The sequence below is a fragment of the Raphanus sativus genome, chromosome 5, assembly GCF_000801105.2.
Source record: "Raphanus sativus cultivar WK10039 chromosome 5, ASM80110v3, whole genome shotgun sequence".
NCBI lineage: Eukaryota > Viridiplantae > Streptophyta > Magnoliopsida > Brassicales > Brassicaceae > Raphanus > Raphanus sativus.
Window position 1 is genome coordinate 5,350,113 of NC_079515.1, and position 23,476 is coordinate 5,373,588.

Consider the following 23,476-nt stretch of genomic DNA (forward strand, 5'->3'; position numbering starts at 1 on the left):
GTCTACTTTTAAAATTATAATCTGTTCAAAGTTTGGTCCACCTGGTTTCTGCAGTTTATTGTCAATATTTACACAAGAAGTGAGATGGGCAGAACAACTTCAGAACCTTTGTGACTTGTAGATCACGGCAAGGAACTCATCAAGGGTTCTGTTGTATTTTGCTCTTGGCTTGACATCTCACTCATGGCACGTTCTATTGTTCACACTTGGACTCTGTTTTTGTATTCACTCACTCTCTCTTTTTATTCACACACTCACTCTTCGCTTTCACTTGTGTATTCTAGTAGAGAGAAGAGATAACTCTTTAATTGTCTACATTTCTTATGTTGATCTCAAGGATGTTTTTACACAACATTGCACACACATACTTATACAAGAAAACACTCTCGATCTTCTCCATTCCATAGCCTTATTTTCATGACTTGGGAGTACTAATTTTCATACATAGCCCATACCTTTTGACTTATACTTGGCTACAACAACAAGTGAACTCGAATAGTTTTACAAAGACTTTAACTGACCAACCCAGCAATTTTCAACAGCTTCTTGACTTGTTGCTCCTTTCAAATTATTCTTGTTCTTTTTTTTTCTCTTTTCCTTTTTTTTGGTTTAATCAAAGGATACAATTCAAACAGGTTCAATATTACCTCTGTCTTCTCTCTGGAATGGCCTCTTCTTTGTGTAAATACTAATTAACTGCTTGAAGCTTTTGATCTTTTCACCTTGCAACATCTTTACTTAAATCTCCTTTGTGTCATCCTTTGTTACTTTATGCTCAAGTAGATGTGAAGATGTGAAGAAGACTTTGCTAAAGGCTTTTTTGAGGTGAACCCTTTGGTATGCAAGCTGCAAACCAGTCACCTGAAGGACCTCCTTCTCATGCTTGAATAACCAGATTTCATCCACATGTATAGATTCATGGTTGGTTTTGTTCTTGGCAAATTTTGAAATATTCATTAATTTTTTTTTCCAGCTTAGATTGAATCAACAGAAGAACCATTGTTATGTACAACAAAACTAATCATCATTACTATATACATTACATATACATGAAGGACTAAACCAACAATCAGAGAGAGGACTAATCAGCTTCCCCATCCAACCATGGTTCCAGGGCGAGAAAACGCGAGCCCTCGATCATACATCCGTTGAATCTCTTCTCTGTATTCAGGCAGAGACTCATCAGGAATTGGTGGAGTCAGCTCCACCACATCACCCATCTTCAGCTCCCACTTGAGGTCGCTTACAGGCCTCTGGTTCAGCCTTGGCCTTAGCTCTTCCTTCGCTGGTATTCCATACATGGACCACCTCGAGCTCCCTGGCCCCGCCCTGCTCAGCAGATCCGAGACTGTTGAACTCGCTGGAAACTCTTGCACAGACATCTGCATATTAGTTAGATTTGTTCAGTATTAACAATGAAGTAACACACTCTTACTTAAAGACAGATTATAACAAACAAACAAACCTTGTCATTTTCGATTACAATGACATAGACTGGCCCGTCCTGGCTACTGTTAGGCTTGTAAGAAGAAGCAGGGCAGTCCTCGGCGTGAGAGGGAAACTTGCAAGGGGGTTTGATGGAGTCAGAAGAACAAATGGAAGTTCGGTCTTTGCTCATTGTTTCGCAGTGCCACGTCACAACCCATCGAGCCCATTCAACCATCTGAAGTACAAACGAAGAGTATTTGCAGTCACCTTCCTTGTACCTCCAGTGAGCTGCAAACCCATACTCAGCTTGCAAATGCATCTCTTGTGTACGTATTTGGACTTCAAGTGGAACCGTTCCATCGTCCATCACTACCGTGTGCAAAGATTGATACCTAAAAACAAATAAAAAAAAGTCAGATATTCGTATAAACTTTTAACAAGCCAACAAACAAAAGGTATGTGAAGTTTACTTACCCATTGAACTTGGGATGAGTTATGTAATCCTTGAGCTTCCCAGGAACTTCAGACCATAAGCTATGAACTACTCCTAAGGCCTTGTAACAGTCTCCTTCGTTGTTAACAATCAAACGTAACCCATGAATGTCGTGAATTTCATCAACTGTTAGCTTTTTCCTGTTACAATGAGAAGAGACGTATTAGTTTTGTGGTTTCACTCAAACATCTGTGGAAAGGAGGAAGAAGGAGAACTTACTTCAACATCTTGCAGTAAATACTATACAAGCTCTTGTGCCGACCACATAGAACATGGTAAGAAACGCCTTCTCTCTCCAGAGCTCCCTCCAATTTCTCTATCGCAGAAGTGATCATGGCCTCGTCGAACGAATCCTCGAGCATGGTCGACATCTCGTTATGCTGGTGCGGGAAAAGATGCTTGAAACAAAGATTCTCGAGCTGAACTTTCCACTTGGAGATTCCCAAACGGTTAGCCAGAGGAGCGAAGATCTCGAGAGTCTCTTTGGCAAACCTCTGCTGCTTCACAGGGGACAAGGCGTAAAGCGTCATCATGTTGTGTAGACGATCAGCCAGTTTGATGAGAACAGCTCTCGCATCGGCCATTGCAAGAAACATTGTATGCAATCTATCCGCTTCGACGGTTTTGCACGCCGTGTTGTTCTCTCTAGCTAGCTTGCTAAGTTGACTAAGCTTTGAAACCTATACATATACAAAAACACACATTAAGCTTCTCAAACCAAATAGATGAGAGATGTTTGCTTGTACCTCTTGGACCAAATCAGCAACTCCAGGTCCAAAGTTTCTGAGGATATAATCATAACTCATGAAGGAATCATCAATGGTATCGTGAAGAAGGCCGGCGACGACAACAGTTGAGTTAGCTCCGATGTTAGCCAACAACATAGCAGTCTCGAGACAATGTTGCAAGTAAGGATCACCACTAGCTCTCATCTGTACACACACACACTTGATTCAGTCAAAAACAAGAAAGCGAATAAAAATAAAAATAAAAATAAAAGGTTTTGGTGTTTGTTTTCAAGCTATATATACCTGTCCTCTGTGAGCTTTCTCAGCCTCGTAAAAGGCTTTGATCACAGACTCGTCTTCGAAGATCTTGTGTCTTAACTGAGCGCGTCTAAGCAAGTTCCTAGCGTACGGCTGTCTCGTATCATCCTCCATGGGAAACGTTGTTAGCTCCTCCGAAGAAGAAGAAGGAGAAGACGGTCCCAGCTCGTAATCAACACACGAGCCAACGGCTTTGGTAACGAATCTATCGAACAAGCCTTTGGCTCGATAAGAGCCGGTTCTGCAGCTACAGGAGAGAGGACCTTGGAGCACAGAGATAGGGCTCTGGTGGCGATCTCGTCGGTGATAAGAGGAGGAGCCGGCGAATCTCGCCGGAGAATAACAGAAGGAGCTCAGATCTTTATAATCGTCACTCCGATCACGATCACGATCACGGCGCAGAGACGAAGAGAAGTCATCTGATTTGACGGAGAAGAGCGAAGAGAGACCTCCGATCGGTTTCTGGGAAGGGGAAGTCGACAGATTGAAATCAGAAGCGGCGATCTGGTGCGGCGTGGAGCACACGCTGCTAGGTGGACTAGCGCAAATTGCTATACTCACCATTGGAAGAAGCTTTTTGTTTTGATTTTTCAGAGATCAAAAGGAACCAAGACCAAATGAATAAAGAATTATCCTGAAATTAATTTTTGCAAAATTCCCCTGGAAAACGTCGGTTTATCGGGGAATCTTAAAGTCACCTTTTTTCTATGGAAACAGAAAAAGGATTACTCCTAACACGAAACCCCTCGAGATAATTCGAGGAACACCGAAGATTTACTTACTGTGTTGTTGTTCTAGAATTAATTTTATATTTAAGAAAAAAAAATTGTACTTTAAGATTTGAAGAAGAGATCAGATATTTACACTGAGTTCCGAAGATGAATTCGAAGAAAGAGGAGCAAAGAAGAGTGTACAATAAGGAAGAAGAAGATGAGAAGGAGGAAGACGCTTTGCTTTAAGCAAAAAAATGAAAATTTTTTTTTTTAGATATTTCTTTTTTTTTTCTCCCTCGTTTTAATTTCGGCCGACCAACGTAAAGTAAACTGATATTTGTAATTACTGTAATACCCTTTCGGTGATTACAGTCTAATCATGTTCTGTCGACAAGGTTTACTGTATAAATTCATCTTTTATTTTGTTTATAGGGTATTGATTCATCAAACATATCTAAAGAATAAAAATATTTTCTAGTGCGTTATGTCCTAACCAAAGATCTGTGAGATCTTCTCCGAATTTATATACGATTAACTTTTTTTCGATTGTATTCGTATTATCAATCTGTCTTCCAAACTCAAAACACGGGTAGATCAAGTTGATTAGTGAGACTTTGCAAAAGTTGATGACACGCTATATTAGATTAATTAACAATATCCAGTCAGATGACATCGATATCTCAACTCCAATGCTAATTTAATCATATAGTTTATTATGGTTAAAAGACATTTTAAGATAGCTGTCTTTTAACCCAACTCGTACGACAAATTAAGGACTGGAAGCTAGATGACTTTTGGGTGTGTTGATTAAAAGACATTTTAAGATAATTGTCTTTTAACCTAACTCGTACGACAACTTAAGGACTGTAAGCACAAGATTCATTATTACCACTATTTTCATAAAGTCTATTATCATTATGTAATTTGTTATTTATACAGTTTTGTTATCGCTCCAATATATATAACTTTTATCAATATTTTTTTCTCGACGATTTGCAAAATTTTAGTGAGATATTTGTATTATTCATATATGCTTTCTTTAGCTTCACGCCAATGCATGACCCCGCCATAGTTTTTGTTTATTTAAATTAAATCAATTTCTTATGTATCTTCTTATCCTCTACGAATCTTTTTTATTCTTCTTCTTTCGTTTATGTTTTTAAAAATGGTTACATCACAATCTCTATGGCAGATGAGTCATCCCATTTGCATCACCTTTATTCTTTTATAAGGTTATGACGAGTGTTTTTTTTTTTGAAAATAGATTATGACGAGTGGTAAAAAAAGAAACAACTTTTCTGTAGTATTTGATAAAACTTATTTAACTTTTTGGCAAATTGGGTTAAGTTGCTACTTTAAACATGAACAATAATCAGCAAATTGTAGGGAAAAGGGTCCACCATGAGATATTGTCTACTAAATATGTCTACTTCAGTGAGAAGAATCTGTATCCAACCCATATTAGGGACAATGTTACAACAACTTTCCTCTAATCCCTTCCCTTTTTTTGTTAAATGATACTACTAGATTGATAATGTACAGAATGATAAAACAAATACTGTAAGTACTTACGTTCATAGTACCAAAAAAATAATTACCAATGTAATATGAAGCTAATTATCAATCACAAATAAATTAATGTTTGACTAACGATGGTTTTTATATCATAACTCAACGATGAAGAAGGAAAACACACGTTACCAAATAAAATTTGCAATATGACTCGATATCACGTGTGGAACGTGTATCAAAATGACTATATTTTTAACCTTTTTGGGGTTCTTTCTTCTGGATGCTCTGGAAGATTATCAGCCATGCGAAGAAGTTTCTTCTTGATAAGGACACACCGACGCGTCTCGAAGACAAACCCACCATAGCAAGAATAGTCACCAGGTGGCACCAAGTTGGCGAAGTTGAACATGGCACGCTTCCGAATCGGCGGCCATGAAGGAAAAATTGGGATGTCACGCTCATCTCACGTGTCCATTCTCCAGTTTCACCTACACTGACTTGTGGGGAACGTGTGTCTTCTTAAAATCAGACGGCTGCGGTTCGGTCTTGAGCTAGGAATCGAACCACAACCGTAAATTTATTTTTGAATATTTACCACTAATTCCTACGGTTGCTGAGAGTCAACTTGTCGAAAGCCTGTTACATTCTATAGCACGTGCGTTAGTGTGTAAAATACGTATTTAGTGACATCTTCGTTTTATAATGACGTGTTTTGTTTAAGTCAGATCAGATGGGAGAAGAAAGATCATTCAGTTTGAATTGGTTAGAACAATATTTTGGTTTTATATGCAGGATTCAAGATATTTTTCGGAATCTAATCGGTTAGTTTCGGTTTAGGAATAAACTGAAGAATGTGAAGAGGAGGGAGGTGGTCCCGAAATAACATAACGATTTGCGTAAGAAGCAACGTATTAGGATTTGGTCAGCCATCATGACTTGTCCTCCACGTGGAATTGTTTTTCTACTTCTTTCACGCAACCACTCTTTCCCCACACGCATCTTCTTCACATGTATTTCATTCCGGTTTTCCTTTAACCGGATCAAAAACAATCCGCATAGTCTGTATTATATAATGGTTCGGTTACGTAGCCCAATACTAATGCTCTTGGGGATCTTTGAATCGATATAAGTTAACGGTCTGGGCTGCTGGACTAACCATATAATATTTGGGCTTCTGAATTTGTTGGATTGGATTAAATAAAAAAGGTAACTAATTTTACAAATGCAAATCGAAATTTCTGCTCATTTACTCCCATGCGTAATGGTCTAACACAAGAGTAAGAGCTCAACAATGAGTAAATATATCGGCCCATTTACTACTAGGCCCATTAATAAAACCCAATACGTATCAATCAGAATGACTGAACTGAGCCCTGACCCCACTGAACAGCCACCGGGCTCTTCACGACGTGTTCACCGTCTGTCCATTCGATCGACCCGAATTCATGACCCAACACGGATCCAACTCCGCCGCCGAGCACAACGCTCCGAAACGTCACTTCGTATTCCAACTCGCTCTTCTGCTTGCTAAACGCAAGCTTACTCGGAGACACATCGATCTCCGCATTCGCCGGAGATTTAACTCCGACTTCGTACACCGCGTCAGCATTGGTCCCCACGTTCTTAACAACCCTTCTGTACTTCACAACATCGACCGTCGATCCGAAAACGACGGAGAACGATGGGTAATTGAGATCGCCGGCGGTTCTCAGCTTGCTCGTCTCGCAGGCGTTGGAAAGAGTTGGATCCTGAAGGAACACTAGAATCCCCGGGAACTCGTATCCCACGGCGCAGAGGAAGGCCACGTAGTCTTTGACGTCGATGTCGTAGACCAAACCAGGGTTCAAGGCTTTGTTCGGATCCACGTGTCCAGCTCCGTGGATGAACGAGTTCGACGGCTTACCGGTGGCGAGATCCTCGATCGGTTCGCCGGAGTTTTCTGTATCGTAAGCGGTTGTCACGAGGGCGGATTTGATCGCCGCCGGTGACCAGTCGGGATGAGCTTTACGGAGGAGAGCGGCGAGTCCGCTGACGTGTGGGCACGACATCGACGTACCGGAGATTATATTGAATTGAACCCGTCTCGGATCGATATCCAAATCGGTTGGACCAACCATTCCGGTCCAACCGGCTAATATATTAACTCCTGGCGCAATCACGTCCGGTTTGAGGATAACCGGAGTTATATGATTCGGTCCACGGCTAGAGAAGGCTGCGACTCTAGGAGAAGGAGGAGAAGGTCCGATCAAAGTCCCTAAGAAGCTGATTGTCGCGGTGGGAGGAGAGTCTGACTTTTGGATGTACTCGCGGATTTGATCTCCGGCTTTAGCTCCGACCATCGTCGCCGGGACGAGATGCGAATCCGCGGTGAGCTCTTCGCCGCTCTCAGCCGTGTTCGCGAGAATCATCCCTGCTCCGCCGGCGATCTTGACGGCGCTTCCTTTCTCGACTCTGGCGTTGCCTCCTCTGTCGCAGAGAACGATCTTCCCTTCCACCAAGGACGCGTTCAGCTTCCCGGGGTAGCACAACCTGCTTCCGCAATCGCCGGAATACACCAGAGAAAGCTGAGAATCAGGGAGAGGTTCGCCGGCGTATAGCGACGTTCCGGTGAAGTCCTTTCCATCGCCGGTGATTGCGTTCGCTGAGAACTCTCTATCGATCGTTGACGCGCCGACGGTTAAGATCCAAGGAGCGATGTTAGTAGCGGTTTGTGGACCAGGACCAGAGTTTCCAGCTGAGCAGGAAACGACGATACCGTGGCGCGTGGCTCCAAACGCCCCGATCGCGATTGAGTCCATATGATACTCCGGAGCGTAACCGTTAGCACCCACGGATAAAGAGATCACGTGCACACCGTCAGCAACGGCCTGATCCATCGCAGCGAGGATATCGGAGTCGTAACAACCACCGGTCCAGCAGATTTTATAAGCTGCGATTCTCGCCTTAGACGCCATCCCACGCGCCACTCCTCGCGCGTACTGGTACAAGCTCGCGTTCGCCACCACCGATCCAGCCGCCGTCGAAGCCGTGTGCGTGCCGTGTCCTTCCGTATCCCGCGGCGATCGCGATTCCTTCGCTGTTGCTCTCACCGTCCCGTTACGGTGATGCGTCAAGTATCCCTTGTAGAACGCTCGAGCTCCGATGAGCTTCCGGTTGCAAGACGAAGCGGGAAAGTCAGGTCCGACCTCGCACGCGCCTTTCCACGTGGACGGAACGGGATCGAGACCTGAATCGGAGAAGCTAGGATGCTCCGGCCAGATTCCGGTGTCGAGAACGCCGACGATCACGTCTTCGCCGTAATTGGAGTTGCTCCAGAGACCAGAGTTATCGGAGAAACCGAGGAAGGCAGGTGTATGAGTGGTGTGGATCTCACGCGCTTGATCTGGTATAACGGAGATAACGGAAGGGTGACGGCGGAGAGCAGCTGTCTGTATAGGCGAGAGGCGAGCGGAGAAGCCTTGAACGGCGCGTGAGTATGAGTAGAGGAGCGTCGCCGGTTGTGGAGAAGATGGTAGAGAGCGGAGGAGAGAGTTGTGCCAGTGATTGTGAGAGGAGAAGAGAGTAGGCTTATGAGATCCCTGCACATGAACGATGTAAGACTCTAATTCATCCCAAGAAGAGAACGACGAGAAGAAACAGAGGAAGAGAGAGAAAACGAAGAAGACAGAGGAGAAAGAGAGCTTAGCCATTATCAATGGATGATGATTCGTTGTGGGAGATACTTTAGTGACGTATTTATTGCTTTCTCTGAGCTTCTGAATCTTTTGTTTCATCTAGATGCCACGTCAGAGACGTGGGTCACACGACTCATAACACACGAGGATAAGAATCTTGAGGTTGTGAAAAAAATTGGCAGGTATGACATTAACAACAAACCGATAAGAAGCCAAACTATGAAAGCTCATCATCATTACAAGTTTTGATATTACAAACAGTAACAGCCTCTGATTAGTTGTTTTAGTTAAGGTAGAAACATGGTTACTATATAGCTTCTAAGCAGCCGATGGTATAAATCCCATGGCGCAACTGAGCCTGAAAGTGACGAATATGAGATACAAAGCAATGAGTCCAATACCTAAGGTTTTGTTAGGTTGCATATTGTTACGCGGGAGTATAACCAAAGCCCAAACCAAACCTAGCACGAGAAACCCAAGTGTGTAGAACAGGCTTTTGTCTTCCGGGACCCTGTATGCGTCAGGACTCTTGGACCATGCGCCGAGAAGCATTGACATACCGAGTCCGACCAGTGTGTTGAACATTGGACCTGCATAGCATCCCGACAGAGCGATTTGTACACCATCATCCCCACCGTTCATCGACAATGCGATGTTTGACACTAAGTCACCCATCGAGTTTCCCCAAGCAAGAACTGTTAACGCAAGTATCGACGGGTTGATTCCGTAGATCTCACCAAAGGTCACAAGGAGAGCAACGAGTTCATTTGCAATCATGTAGAACCATACAATGCTCATGATAAACCCACCGAGAACCCAAGGGATCAAGAACCTTCTCGGCGGGTGGTCCGGTTCCGTGTTTTTGTAAGCAAATAAGCCAAGAGTGGAGCCAATAGCAAGGCTGATAAAGTAAACCACACCACAAGCTTGTGGACTCACCTTCTCTTGGCTACTCCAGAGAGACGCCAGAAGCAGAGGCGCTAACGTAACGCTGGCCACAGCGTATGTCTTTGACCATGTATCTTCCTCCACCGACGGAATCGTTAACTTCCTTGGAACCGTCAGCGGGATTTCCATTAAAGAAGTGAATTTATTACATAACGAGCTCTCAGCTTCTGCACTGTCTTCAATCCATCCCCAAGGTGACCTGTCATCATCTTGCACACTACTACCTCTCGCGAAATGGTTCGAATAGATAGCCACATTCGAAGCCCACATCCACTGAGGAAGAGAGTTCAGTAGCCTAGGCGGACCATCCTCGGAGTCACTCTCAATCAAGGGGCTATGAATCGGAACATCCTCTCCAACGCTCGGGGAGAAAACGCTTCCTTGCATCGGTAACAAAGGAGTAATAGCCTCTATCCTAAACCTCTTAGCATGCTTTCTCAGAATCACATTCGCCGCCACGAGGAAAGCATAAACAACATATATCGAAACAAACGCAACAGCGATCCGCACCGTCACCTCCCCAACCATCAGAATCACCATCAGAGACACAAGCGTGAAAAGGAAGAAACTCAAGTCTCTGATAAAACACTTCTTATCAAGCTTGACCTCCATATCCGCAACGCAAAGCGAAACAATCCCAACAACAACGGAAGTAACGAAAACAGCACCGCCTAGGACGCTGTTGAGACCGACTTCTCCTTTGTCCGAACCAACGAAAGCAGCTATACTCGCGAACACATCGGGCGCTCCGTTCCCGAGAGGAAGCAGAGTAACACCAGCGAGAGTAGGAGGCAGCCTCAGAAGCTTAGAGAGCTTCTCAAGGGAACAACAAAAGTAATCAGCAGCGGTGTTGCCCAAGAGATAAAACAAGGCAACGAGCCAAACACCGAGGATCATGTAACCCAAGATCTTGAAATCTCTGCAGGAACAGTAAAAGAAGGTGAGGTAGTCGAAGAACCCGTCGGGTGAGCAAGATGGGTTGGCTTTTAAGAAGCCGCATTGATCAGCGTAACCGATGTGGTTATGCAAACCGGAGCATAAGACAGTGCTAGTGCTGCTGCTCAAGCTGTCGTTACCGAACCCTTTGATCAACTTCGAAACATCTTCTTCGATCATATGTCGACGAACCAACGTGAATTGGGTGACAGTGAAACCATTGTCGTTGGATTTGCCTTTGGAGACGAAAGATGCGTTCTTTAACAGAGGGTTCTTGAGAATCTCGCTTCGATCGAAGAAGAAGACGAATAGAATCAAAGCACAGAGTCCGTTGAAAATCCCTCGGAATTTAGGGTTTTTCGAGCTGCAGAGAAAATTCACAGCACTCATCTTTTCAAACGTGTTGTTAGCAACCAACCATGAACCCCAATGGCCTCGCTGGACAAGAAAAGGGGCTTAGGGTTTGCAAACGAATTGGAGATTTTGAGAAACCCTAGGATGTATTCAAATTGATTGGTTTGGAGCGTAATAGGAGAATCAGGTGATCAGCGAGATCAATTCAGAGAATCGGAAGATTTGTGATTTTTCGTCGTGATGAACCCAGATTGTGAAGGTTGGTGAGAGAATGGTGATCAATGACAATGGTGATCAATCTTTTTCGTCCAATCAAAATTCAAAACAATGGTGGATTACCTGGTCGGATATATTTGACCTCTAAAACGTGGCATTCTTTCCATTTTCATAAAATTGAATTTGTTTTGTTTGACTTTAGAGTTATACTAAAAAAGGGATTACTAAAATATACTAATCGTTAATGATTATGATGACTAGCAGCAATAAGACGAATGATAATTTGTAGAAGGGTGTGATTATTATAATCCTAATTAGATACACATATTTGAGATTTAGGGGGTTATTGGGAGAAGAATTTGTATAGAGTTTGTGAATTTTAAGAGTTTGATTGATTTTAAAAGTTATGTGTATTGTGAAAATGTATATACATTGACTTATAGAATTTGATCATGATTTTTTTAGATTTGTCTAGCTTTTCATTAACTTGGATTACCAAAATAGGTTTCATTAAAGAGACACACTTGTTATATATAAAGAATAATAAAAAAATATTTTTTAAAAAAATATTTCGAATTATAGTTTTCAAATTCTAACATTTTTATAAAAATTTTTTTTTTTAATTTTCTTTTTGAAATTTGAAAATGATTTTCCAAACTATTATAAACTTTTTATTTAAAGTTTTTATATATATAAATTTAATTATATATTGAAAATGATAAACATTATAAATATAAATTATGTTTTCAAAAGTGTAATGGTATACAAAATGTAATGAATTATAGATTTGGACATAATTTGGTAAAAGTTGCACATGGATTTTGAAAATCACATGGATACATATGATATTTTGAAAGTTGAGTCTCATAAATAAAAATGAATAGAATTCATGTCCCAATAACAATAGATTTAGTTAGAATTAGAGAATCTATAATAACAAAACTTTTTGAATAACAATGGATTTGAATGGATTTTGAAAATTCTTAAACCAATAACAATGGATTCTATTAAGATTTATGAAATCCAAAAACCAATAACAAAGGAATCTCAAAATTTCCAAAATTCATGAAAATTCATCTCCCAATAACCCCCCCTTAGGAGGATGTATTGAAACTACGATTTTAAAAGGTTTTTAGATTGTGTTAAAATTCTCTGTTATTCAACTAATGATTTTAAAAATTATTTTCAAATTACCTGTTATTGAACATAAAATTTATGTAAAGTCATTAGAAACACTTGCAAATCTCCTGTTATTCAATTAATCATTTACAAAACTCATATCAAATCCACTGTTATTGAAATGTAAATATTATTTGCAAAGAAAAAGTATGAATGTGATTTTGGGATATTTTGCTTTAATTCTAATCAAAAAGTGTCGCTGTAAAACTCTCACCTCTGCATATGTTATTTGGAGAGACTTCAATAAAAATAAAACATCTATTCAACTTGCTTCCCTATCTAACGATGAAAAAAAAATATACAAAAGAACATTGACGGCTACTTTGCATCCATCTAACCCTTCAGACTTTGGCAGATACAAAAACCAAATCTCTGAAACACTTCATCCATAGAGATTGGCTCAAACCCTATAAAGCTTCTTCCTTTCTAATCATCACTACTATGTTCATCTTCTTCCTCTGTTATTTTTCTGCAATGGCTATAAGATGCTTACGAGGAACCCATATCTCTATCACAGATCCTCGGGGAGTTCTTAAATCATGGAACTTTTCAAACACCACTCTTGGGTTCCACTGCAATTTTGTCAACCTGTCTTGTTGGAATAATCAGGAGAACATAGTAGACAGAGAGAAAGAGAAGTAGATTAACGTAAGGAAGAGTTAGTAGTTTGGTGAGACTACTAATGGTTTCAGTTCTGAGAACATTATTGTTTACACTAGGAGATATAACAACGTATAAGGCGCTTCTTCTTGATGGATCGGTACTTGCGGTGAAGCACTTGAGCACATGTAACCAGAGGCGGACCCAAGTGAAGACTATAGGTGTCACTTGACACCACAGAAAATATTAAAACTAGAATTTTGTAAGCTGTTTCTAATAGATCAAAGTGGTGTATTGGTTTAAAAGGCTGTCATTGAACCCACAGAACCTAGGATCAAATCGTTTAGATGACTTTTTATTATATTTTGACCCCTCAAAAATAAATTCTTGGGTTCGCCACTGCATGTAACCTAGGGGAGAAGAAGTTCTGGTACTAGACGAATCATTGTGGAAACTGGTCACCTAACTTAGTGCCACTTCTTGGTTTCTGTTTTGTGGAAGAAGAGCTTTATAAGTACATGTCTAATGAGTCGCTGCACAGGTCACAATGGATGTAGCCATCCTATGAAGAGACCTTGAAGCTTCTTGTTTGATTTTCTTACGTTTGTATATACGATTATGACAAAGCATTAGCTTCGACTTTATGCCTAATGGCTGTTGACAAAATATAATCATGGGCTTCTTGTTTAGTTATTTTATTAGAGTTAGGTTGAATGATATGATCATATATATATGCTCAATATCACAAATCTAATAATGTTTGGGATGCTATCAAAGAAATTTATGAGTTGGATGAAAATTTGCGTTATGAAGCAATGACTCTTTTTCACAGCTTAGGAATGAAATCTGGATTAGCTAAAAGTGTTTGTAGCTGAACATTGGGGATGGATTAAACGAAATCTTTGTAAACGAAATCTCTGTTAAAAAAAAAAAAAAAAAAAAAATCTCTGTTAAAATAAATGCATTGATAGAAAGATATAAGCAAATCACCTAAATAATTCTGAATTTTTTTTAAAGTAATTTATCAAATCACCTATAGATTTTATCTTAATTTTTAAAATTTAACTAAAACCACTCAAACAACTTCAAAACTCACCTAAATCTCACTAATATTAAAACACTCCACAACTCCTTAAAATCATCAGTCCAATACACCCCCCTTAATTTATTTGATTTGAGAGAATGATTTGGTAAGCCTTGGAAATAGCATTCTTGTATAGTGTAATATATAATCATTTTTAGATCAATAAGATAAGTATTTTCAACTGAAAATAATTAAGTACAAAAATTTGAGACTTCAACAATATATTGTTTAAAAATATTTATATACAAAAATATAATAGTATATAGTAATCTTTAGTTCATATACTATTTAAAAATATGTTATGAGAAAACTATGAAATTTTAAAAATTCATTTAAAATATTAATGGAAAATCAAAATTTAATTATAAATTTATTAATATTTTTAATTATAACAAAAACTGTTGAGAAATTTTAGGAAAATTTACCAAAAATTCAAATATGGAAAACATTACCAAAATTCAAATATTTGTTTTATAAGATAATATATTAATGTACTAAAAATAAAAAATTCATGTAATCTTCCAAACTCAAAAACATTTGTGTAATTTTCTAAATTTTCTTGAAAAAAAAATATAATTTTGAAAATAAATATTCAAATTAAAAATAATAGTATATCAAATTTTACAAAATATAAAATCATAGATAATAAAGAAAACTTTTTAAAATGCACCAAGAAAAACAAACTATATGTCATATGTTGTAAAAATTAAAGTAATCTAATATTTTGAATTTTAGTTAAAAAGGAAAAAAAATAATATCATAACATTCAAAAATATTGTATATCAATAAAATTTACTAAAATAATATGATAGATGCTACTATGTATAAAATTTACTAAAATAATAAGATAATGTTATTTAAACAAACCAGTGTTTTACCTATAAATCCCGAAAAATACTGAAATGATACATGTTAAAGTATATTTAAAAAACATAATATGTAAATATAAATTATCTTAAACATATATATTTTCTACAATATTAATAAATAAAATTTAAAAATGTATTTTATATGTAAAATGTATAAATTAAAGGAAAAAAATTTGGAGGATGTTCTTTATTTGATTATTACAGATTGTTATTTATTATACATAACTCGAAAATATATTCGAAGTAATAAAATAAGAACAACATAAAATGTATTACACAAATCACTATATATTAGTTATGCCGAATAAAAAATATAAACAATAATAATATAGAGTTACACGATATATAACACTAAAATAGAAGTTATATATTTAAAACATTTGTAAGAATATCTAATATATTTATAAAATTGGAAAATATCTGCACTGACGTACTGATCAAAATCTAGTATAATCGTTACAAATGAGACAAGTGATAACTTGTCGAAAGGTACTTAACTATTATAATTCTGATTAGATACACATATTTTAGACTTAATTTATTTGATTTGAGAGCATGATTTGGTAAGCATTGAAAATAGCTTCCTTGTATAGTGTAATATATTATCATTTTTAGGTCAATATGATAAGTATTTACAACTGCAAATCATTTTTCACAGCAAAAATACAGAAAAAATAAGTTTAAAAGCACTTCCAAATTCTTAAAGAGTATTTGAAAAATATTTGATTGATAAAATTCATCAACTTTTAAAAATTATAATAAATTTTTAACTAATATTCCTTTTTAAAAAATACATACCGTTAATATATATACAATTTCTGTTTATAATTTTGTCTACTTAAAAAAAACAGTTAAGATATTACTAGTTGAGATATTTTATAACTAAATACTTATAAGTAATTTATATTTTTTTTTAAATTAGATTAAATTTATAAAGTCACTAAAATTTATACAAAATTATATTAGAGATGTTTAAGATTATTTATAAAGTTTCATAATGAAATCAATTGTAAAAAGCTATTAAAATAAGTGTTTTTAAAAGTTTGTAATATTATTTATAAGATCTTTTAATCATTTATAATCTATTTATAAGGATTTTTATAATCTATTTATAAGAGTTATAAACTACTCCCTCTGTTTTTTAAAGATGTATGTTTTGGTGTTTTCACACATATTAAGAAAACACATTAACTATACATCATTTTTAGAAATTATCAAATTCCAATGCATTTTAAGTTTTAACCAATAGTCTTTCAATAAATTCAATCAATTTTATTGAAATTTGTAATTTTTGTATAGAAATATAAAAAATACATCTTTGTGAAACAATTTATTTTTCTAAAACATCTATCTTTAAAAAACAGAGGGAGTATTCTAGTAAAAGTACATTTATTTGTTTTTGTTATCTATTAATCCAGTTATAAAATATTTGACACTTTTACCCTAGCTCGATAAAAGGATAAACAATTGAATATTTAAGAACCAGTGGTCGATTTCGATCGCCTCTTCTCCAACTATCTTCTCATCAAAAGCGCGATCGGATCTGGGTTTTATATTTTTATTTTTTTCTTTGACAAACCTTCTCCGTGTTTCGTTCTGGAGTAGAAAGTCCCGATCTTTACATCGCTTTCTTATAAGCTCTACCCTTTGCTCAATCAAAAAAACCCTAATCTCGATTTTTTTCTTTCCTCCTAGCATTGAATCGTTTGTGTTTTTATAGAAAGACCGAAACTTTTTTCTTCAATTTTAGAGAGATGTCTTCTTGGGCTGGTCCTGAAGATATTTACCTTTCAACTTCACTAGCTAGCTATCTCGATAGTAAGCCCTCTCTCTTCTTTACAGATTCGTTGGAACTTTATGTTTTGTATGTGTTACTTGAGGATATGTCGTGACGGCTCTTAATACACTTGAGAGCTTTGTCTTCCCAACAATTCGGTGTTTGTGTTTGGTTTTGAGTTCTCAGTGCTAAATAGTTTAGTTAATTTCTGCGGTCTTATTCAAAGTTTGTCAATTTCTGAGTTGTGTTATCTCAAAGGTTCAGTTTTCAAAGCTTTGGTTTATCTATTAGGTCAATTTGGACTGTTTATTGATGATTGTTGCTAAGCTTTTTACCATGCACGATTCGATTTCTTTAGAAGTTTAATGGAATTCTAAGCTTAACCTGTTTTGATTTTGGTTCATAGCTTAAGAGTTATTTGGGGGATATGGGTTTATTCTCAGTCTCTTTGAGAGTTATTTGCTTTTGAATATTAATCATTTGTGCATCAGTTGATGTTACCCTCTGTTCTTGATGATGCAGGAAAGATACTTGTGCTCCTTAGAGATGGTAGAAAGCTAATGGGAACCCTCCGTTCATTTGATCAATTTGGTATTCACTTCTTTTTTTCTTTTTTTTGGCATTCTTCTGCATTTTATGCTATTCTTAGTAGTGGGCGAGAGGCTTATAGTTTGTTTATTTGCTGTCAATACACAGCCAATGCGGTTTTAGAAGGTGCTTGTGAAAGGGTAATTGTTGGTGAGCAATACTGCGATATCCCTTTAGGCCTCTATGTAATCCGTGGAGAGAATGTTGTTCTGATTGGTGACCTGGTAAAACTTCTCCTTGTTATTTTCTTTGTTGTGTGGTTATCTCCAGTTCACTAATTTTGGCCTTAAAATCATGTGTTAGGACACGGAGAGAGAGGAGCTTCCTCCAAATATGATTCGCGTCTCAGAGACCGAGATTAAAAGGGTATGTCATCACATTATATATTCTAACTTGACACGGTATACGTAACATATTGAGTAGTGGATCTGGTCAAACTTGTATGTTTGCTGATGATTTTGGTTCTGGGGTTCTGTGTGTGTGTGTGTATCCTGGTGTAGGCGCAAAAAGTGGAGAGGGAAGCGAGTGAGCTGAGAGGAACAATGAGGAAGAGAATGGAGTTTCTCGACTTCGATTAAGCCCCCCTCCCCCCATTTATTCTTGCCTTGATGCTCTGCTTTGGCTCACAAGTTTTATGAGGAGCCTCCTTGGTTTATGTGGATGTAGGCCTCATTTTTCATTTCGAAAGTGACAATAATAATCTAGTGTGTACCCTTGTCTTCGAATCTATTTTACCCTTTTATAAGAGAAAAAAAATCACAAGTTTTAATCTTGAAATTTGTTTGACAATACCTAAAGACTTGTTTAGTAAATTTCTGAACAAAAGCTCTGATCGTTGGCTAAAGCAAAAGTACACAAACAACATAGATTGATCAAAAGATTTAGAGGACATTGCACATAGCACAATTTGATTAAAAGAAGAGAGTATGCATTACATATGACACAACAACAACAACACAAATGTATGGGTATACCTGGGAGATTATTCCATCGGGGGCCAACAATAGGAAACGGTGAGCGTAAAACCACCAACCCGTGAATAAAAATTCAAAGAATGGCTCTTCTATCCTACAACATCCTAACGTGTCTGAGGAACCAAAACAAAACAAAAACAAAAGAGAGAAAGTAACCTCTCCAGTCTTCTTCTTCTTCTTCTTCTCATCGTCTCCTCACGCTCGGCGAGTGTGCATACCCTTCAAAGAAATCAAGAACGATTCTCTCAATATCTTCAACCGAATACTTCAAGTAGTTCTCAGGGTGTCTCCCACTCTCTATATGACCCCTGAACCTTCCAAGAAACGATCTATACGCCGGGATCAAATGCTCGGACAAAGATATCCTCAGCTCCTCTCTAAGCTGAGCATCCGGAACCGACCACGTAGACTGACTCCTATGAACCTCTTCAAACATCGCATTAAACGATTTAAACCTCTCTCTCAACGCGCTTCTCGACACACCGGAGGAGAAACTCCCACTCACGTGCAACCCTTCGTCTCTCAAACTATTCAGCACTCTGACCCACGTGGATCTCTGGTAGTTCGTCGCCGCGTGTCTGAATATCCCCGTGAGTTTCCTCAAATAATGGTCTCCGATCATCTCCCTCAGCTCGGGTGATCCTTTCACCTTCTGAACAATGTAATGAATGTTGTTCATGATGAATATGTGAGCTAGGGACGCGTCTCTGTAGTGATGCGACTTCTCTTCCAAGTTGAAATGCAGCACCATGATCAACCATATCAGATGGAGAGCCAAGGGAGACTTACCGTCCAGCTCGGTGTAATCCATAACCGGTTTGTTCGTCTCGGATGATCCGGTCGAGGGATCCGAGACGATGAGGTCGTTGAGAGTCTGCTTGTAATCAGAGATCAAGCTGATGTAGTTCATCACATACCTCGTCAGAGGATGTATCGTTCCTCCAGGGACGGGAACTACAGAAGGCTCGCGGAGGACAGAGTTTTCGAACTCGGAGAGTATCCCTCTCCCCGCCTCCGCGAGCCTCGTCTGAATCTCGCAGGCTTGTAGATAAACAGCCTGCGAGGAATCAGAGTCGAAGATGGCTTCGATGTCGGGCATCATATCGCCCATCGCGTCGTGCAAGTCGAGGATCTTGAATAGCTTCTCGGGAGATCTTCTGCTGATGCTTATAGCTTCGGGAAAAGTGAATAACCTTAGAGCAGATGTCTTCACAGTCTCCATGTAACAAGTCTCATCCATGGCCTCGTCGTCGAAGAGCTGTGAGCAGAGTCTCTTCTCGCTCGAGAAGACGATCCTGACGCAGACCTTGGCCGCGCGGATCCATTTCCTGATTTTTCCTTCGATCACTTCCCACTCGAGCCTCTGCACGTCTCCGATGCTGATCTTGACGATCCCGAGCTGCTTCAAGATTGTCTCCACCACGGATTTGCGGACGCTCCCGTACACCTGGACGCACTCGCGGGAGTAACCCGCGGCGACCATTCTCTGAACGATGGATCTCAAGTCGGAAGCTGCTTCGGGTGATATCAGATCCATCTCGCGTATGCTGCTCGTGGATCTGTAGCTGCTTCTCCTACTACGAGTTAACCGGCTTGAACCGGAACCTGAACCTGAACCGGAAACATCTTCTTCATCCGGAACATCGTCACCGTCACCGTCTTCTTCTCCAGTCTCGACGGTTAAGGAGACGGATGATGATTCCTCGAGGAAGAGAGAGTCGGGCTCGAAGACGGAGGTTTGAGAGAGGAGGATGCTGCGGAGCTCTTCCTCGAGTCTAGCCATGGCGATTTGGAGAGCTGAGTTGGCTTTGACTTCTTGGTGGTCATCGACTGATGAGGAAGGAGGAGAGGAGAAGGAGAGAGAAGAGACGGACCGTTGGATTTCATCGACGGCTCTCAAGAACCGATCTACCTCGTCCCGGTCGCTTTGGAATATCATTTTCCCTCTCGCTTCCTCTGAAGCTGTTGAGTCCCATCGCAGTATTATCCTCTCCGCCGTCTCTAACGTTGAGTCGTCCGAATCTAAACCAACACTATTCTCCGACAGTTCCATCTATAAAAAAATCAATCAGAGACCAAAAAAAATCAAACCAACAGGAAAGAGTTGAAACCTATAACTAATCAGAATCATTCACCTCTTTGGGATTCAATTAGATTCTTGTAAGAAACCAAACTCAAGTTTCTTTTTTTGGGTAATCTGAGGAAAGTCTTCTAGCTAAGGCAACAAGCTGTTTGTTTTTGTATTGTTTTTATTTTTTTTTTTGGTGTGGAAAATAGGTCTGTGGGGACTTTTCAACTTTTCTCCTCGTGTAACTTTCCGAGTTACTCGCCGGCGGAGTAATTTCCCGGAATTTATTTATAACTTTCCGACAAACTTAACTGGTGAGATATCTTGTAATAAATGCTACTGTAATGCCTAAACTTAAAAGCCCCACTTTCTTTTAAAAAGAGACACATGTAAATATCCAATCATGTCTTATTATGATCTTTTGATTTTAGAGTGGGGTTATCATTTTTTTTTCCGTCAATGGGTTTTTAATATTAAAACAAAGATGGATCAAGTCCAGTTACACATTAAAGGTCCATACACCCGAAACCCAACAACATATAACTCACAAACTAACCGACCACTCTATTCCCTAGTGGTCCAAAACCAACCCACTAAAAACCCGACGACTTCATCGGTTGAGGCAAGCGAGGAGACCGGACACCGTGTAAGAATCAAGGTCGTTAGCTGGACACGTACCTTTTCTGTCTCGAACCGCAAGAAAATCACTGGAGATTTTTCACCGTCGCCGTCGTTCTGCCAGATCTCAGAAACCGAAAGAGACTCCGACGAAACCATCTTTTCTTTTCAACGCTTCAACTTTGACCCGAAGAACTTCAACGAACCAATCGCAAGCTCAGCCGACATAACCAACCGATTAGGTTCCAAGCGCACGAACCGAAAACCCCACAACCACCGACGAGAACCAGAGATCTCCACTAAAGATCAACGATACTAGACTAAACTAAAGCCGACAGAGCCAGACTAAAGGAGCCTCCACTCTCCGGCGACCAAAACCGGCGGCGACGAAGCTGAAGGAGCCTTCACTTCCTGGAATAAAGCCGGCGTCGACAGGGCTACGATAGCCTCCGTCTCCCGGAAACAGTTCTTAAACATGCAGACCCGTCCTCTCACGCCGAGAGTCCCACATAGACACGTCCTCCCTCCAAGCAAAGAACCACCACTGAACGATGGCTTCAAACCCAGAGCTCTGATAAGGCGTTTGGTGGTAAGCAGCGAGAGAAACAGCAAAAAAAACTCTTGACCAAAAGAAAAAAGGTTCCGGCGCCGGCACGGACGCTCACGCGCCGGCCGGACGTCGAACCTTTTTAGATCGCCTTTCTCTCTCTTTTTGTTTTCCTTCTAGCTCTTTGAGTATGTAATTCAAAACCATGAGTGGGGTTATCATTTGAATCCAGTAATTTTGGAAACTTTCTTTTTTGATTTTATCTTACTGTATTAATCAACCCTACTTGTGAAATAATTAAATTTTCAGAAAAAACAAATCAATGTAGCCGTTCAAAAAATATAAAAAGCAAATTAGTGTATTTGTTTTCGTGCTAATAAATTCAGGAATCAGAATTTCATTATTTATAATTTGTTTTTGTTTTCTTCCGAAGTACTATGACGTGGTTGGACAGTGTTGGCAAGGACATCAATATTAATTTTTGACATTTTTTTTGTAATCAAATTACCTGTGGATAAGAACGTACTAATTTGGTGAGAATTTTTTCTTTTCAAATTATTATAGTGGAAATGTTTCCTTTCCTTCTTTTAATATGTTTTTGAATAGTCGAAAACCAGCTAAAATACATGTCCATTGTCAAACCTCATACCGAGTTACGGTTGGTGGACCATACCAGCTTAACTAAAAGAAAAAGAATACAACTCGCATATGTATCTTAGACTTCTTAGTATTTAGGTTATTAAATGTTTCAAAAATAAGTAACAAGTTAAGTTACAATATCAATGATTACTTGTGGACACTTGGATTATTTTATCGGTTCGGTTTAGGTCCAGTTCGATTTGGTTAATTCGGTTCTATAATTTTTCCAACCAAAATAAACCATAATTATTTTGGTTTGGATCAATTTCAGTTCGATTTATATTCAGTTTGGTTTATGTTTCGGTTCAGTTTTATCTTTTTAAGAGAAATTATGTTTTAAAACATAAACGTATGGTAACAAAATCATAACTATGAAAAAACTAAATTAGATTGACTAAATCCAATATAAAACCAAAACAAAATACTTAAAACACACAAAAATATAAGAACATACTAAATCAAAATTAACTACAATAATTATAAATTTTAAAAAACATGGTTATCTAAATTAAATCTAATATAAACCTGAAAAAAAAAACTTAAAGTTAAAAATTAATAAAGACACAATCACAAAGTTAACTAAAGTAAATAGAAAATTTAAAAAATCTTAAAGTTAAAAATTAATAAAGACACAATCACAAAGTTAACTAAAGTAAATAGAAAATAAAAAAACATCGTTAATAAAGTTAACAATCTTATGATTTTAGTATATTGCTAGTATATTTAGTTTATATAATAACAAAAATACATTGGTTATGGGTTAAGTTTAATTCAGTTCGGTTCAGATCAGTTTCAGTTTGGTTGGTTCGGATTGTGAATATTTAAAACTGGACTATTTGATAATAGACTTTGGTTCGGTTTTGATTGGATTTTTTTGCCCACCCTATCAATGATATACCAGAATCAAAACAAACTGATAATTTCATCTGAAAAATTAGCAGATCTCACATAATTATTAATCAAAATAATTATAAAATATAAAATATCTTTTATAATTATTATATTCATCGGGTCCATGAAGTTAGAAATCAGCCACAAGACCCAGACTAACACATTATTACACGTTTGGGACCCACATAATAAGTTTCGTCTGAAAACTGGTCCCTTAAATATTCATGGGTTCAACGACGTCGTTTTCGGATGGGCTTAGGTTTGGGCCCGAGGCTGGGCTGTCACTAAAGAGGAAGAAACGATAGTAATAAACCAGACTGTG

General features: G+C 38.5%; 5 protein-coding genes across 6 annotated transcripts; 1 reads left to right on the forward strand and 4 right to left on the reverse strand.

Annotated features, from left to right (window-relative positions):
* Window positions 1–950: 950 nt before the first annotated feature.
* Window positions 951–3,908, reverse strand: LOC108863143 (probable GTP diphosphokinase RSH2, chloroplastic). Its single transcript, XM_018637469.2, has 6 exons — window positions 2,953–3,908; window positions 2,668–2,853; window positions 2,141–2,601; window positions 1,903–2,061; window positions 1,466–1,820; window positions 951–1,382 (listed from the first exon to the last, which is right to left on the reverse strand). Exons 1-6 carry the CDS (start codon window positions 3,529–3,531, stop codon window positions 1,086–1,088), a joined length of 2,037 nt encoding a protein of 678 aa, XP_018492971.2. The 5' UTR covers window positions 3,532–3,908; the 3' UTR covers window positions 951–1,085.
* Window positions 3,909–6,385: 2,477 nt separating this feature from the next.
* On the reverse strand, window positions 6,386–8,936 carry LOC108862129 (subtilisin-like protease SBT1.4). Its single transcript, XM_018636169.2, has one exon. The coding sequence runs from the start codon at window positions 8,879–8,881 to the stop codon at window positions 6,545–6,547; it is 2,337 nt and encodes a 778-aa protein (XP_018491671.2). The 5' UTR covers window positions 8,882–8,936; the 3' UTR covers window positions 6,386–6,544.
* Window positions 8,937–9,093: 157 nt separating this feature from the next.
* LOC108862130 (cation/calcium exchanger 3) lies at window positions 9,094–11,458 on the reverse strand. The gene has a single exon (XM_018636170.2). The coding sequence runs from the start codon at window positions 11,138–11,140 to the stop codon at window positions 9,185–9,187; it is 1,956 nt and encodes a 651-aa protein (XP_018491672.2). The 5' UTR covers window positions 11,141–11,458; the 3' UTR covers window positions 9,094–9,184.
* Window positions 11,459–16,518: 5,060 nt separating this feature from the next.
* LOC108859346 (sm-like protein LSM1B) lies at window positions 16,519–18,188 on the forward strand. 2 transcript variants are annotated; one of them, XM_018633240.2, is made up of 5 exons: window positions 16,519–16,870; window positions 17,352–17,420; window positions 17,526–17,641; window positions 17,721–17,783; window positions 17,918–18,188. In XM_018633240.2, the coding sequence occupies exons 1-5, from the start codon at window positions 16,807–16,809 to the stop codon at window positions 17,993–17,995; spliced, it is 390 nt and encodes a 129-aa protein (XP_018488742.1). In that variant the 5' UTR covers window positions 16,519–16,806; the 3' UTR covers window positions 17,996–18,188. The 2 variants fall into 2 exon arrangements, with proteins under 2 accessions (XP_018488742.1, XP_018488743.1); XM_018633241.2 differs by lacking the exon at window positions 17,918–18,188 and having other exon boundaries at window positions 16,539–16,870; window positions 17,526–17,633; window positions 17,721–17,779.
* A 120-nt stretch (window positions 18,189–18,308) lies between these two features.
* LOC108863236 (exocyst complex component EXO70A1) lies at window positions 18,309–20,685 on the reverse strand. Its single transcript, XM_018637592.2, has 2 exons — window positions 20,527–20,685; window positions 18,309–20,444 (listed from the first exon to the last, which is right to left on the reverse strand). The coding sequence occupies exon 2, from the start codon at window positions 20,442–20,444 to the stop codon at window positions 18,576–18,578; it is 1,869 nt and encodes a 622-aa protein (XP_018493094.1). The 5' UTR covers window positions 20,527–20,685; the 3' UTR covers window positions 18,309–18,575.
* Between the last annotated feature and the right edge of the window lie 2,791 nt (window positions 20,686–23,476).

What these genes read in the sequence shown, in the direction of transcription:
- LOC108859346 (XM_018633240.2), top strand. Translation starts at nt 16,807, where the DNA reads ATGTCTTCTTGGGCTGGTCCTGAAGATATTTACCTTTCAACTTCACTA. An exon ending in ACTAGCTAGCTATCTCGATA is followed by an intron (nt 16,871 to 17,351) that starts GTAAGCCCTCTC and finishes TTGATGATGCAG; the next exon opens with GAAAGATACTTGTGCTCCTT. An exon ending in TTGTTCTGATTGGTGACCTG is followed by an intron (nt 17,642 to 17,720) that starts GTAAAACTTCTC and finishes ATCATGTGTTAG; the next exon opens with GACACGGAGAGAGAGGAGCT.
- LOC108863236 (XM_018637592.2), bottom strand. Translation starts at nt 20,444, where the DNA reads ATGGAACTGTCGGAGAATAGTGTTGGTTTAGATTCGGACGACTCAACG.
- LOC108862130 (XM_018636170.2), bottom strand. Translation starts at nt 11,140, where the DNA reads ATGAGTGCTGTGAATTTTCTCTGCAGCTCGAAAAACCCTAAATTCCGA.
- LOC108863143 (XM_018637469.2), bottom strand. Translation starts at nt 3,531, where the DNA reads ATGGTGAGTATAGCAATTTGCGCTAGTCCACCTAGCAGCGTGTGCTCC. An exon ending in TTGCTGATTTGGTCCAAGAG is followed by an intron (nt 2,602 to 2,667) that starts GTACAAGCAAAC and finishes GTATATGTATAG; the next exon opens with GTTTCAAAGCTTAGTCAACT. An exon ending in ATTTACTGCAAGATGTTGAA is followed by an intron (nt 2,062 to 2,140) that starts GTAAGTTCTCCT and finishes TCATTGTAACAG; the next exon opens with GAAAAAGCTAACAGTTGATG.
- LOC108862129 (XM_018636169.2), bottom strand. Translation starts at nt 8,881, where the DNA reads ATGGCTAAGCTCTCTTTCTCCTCTGTCTTCTTCGTTTTCTCTCTCTTC.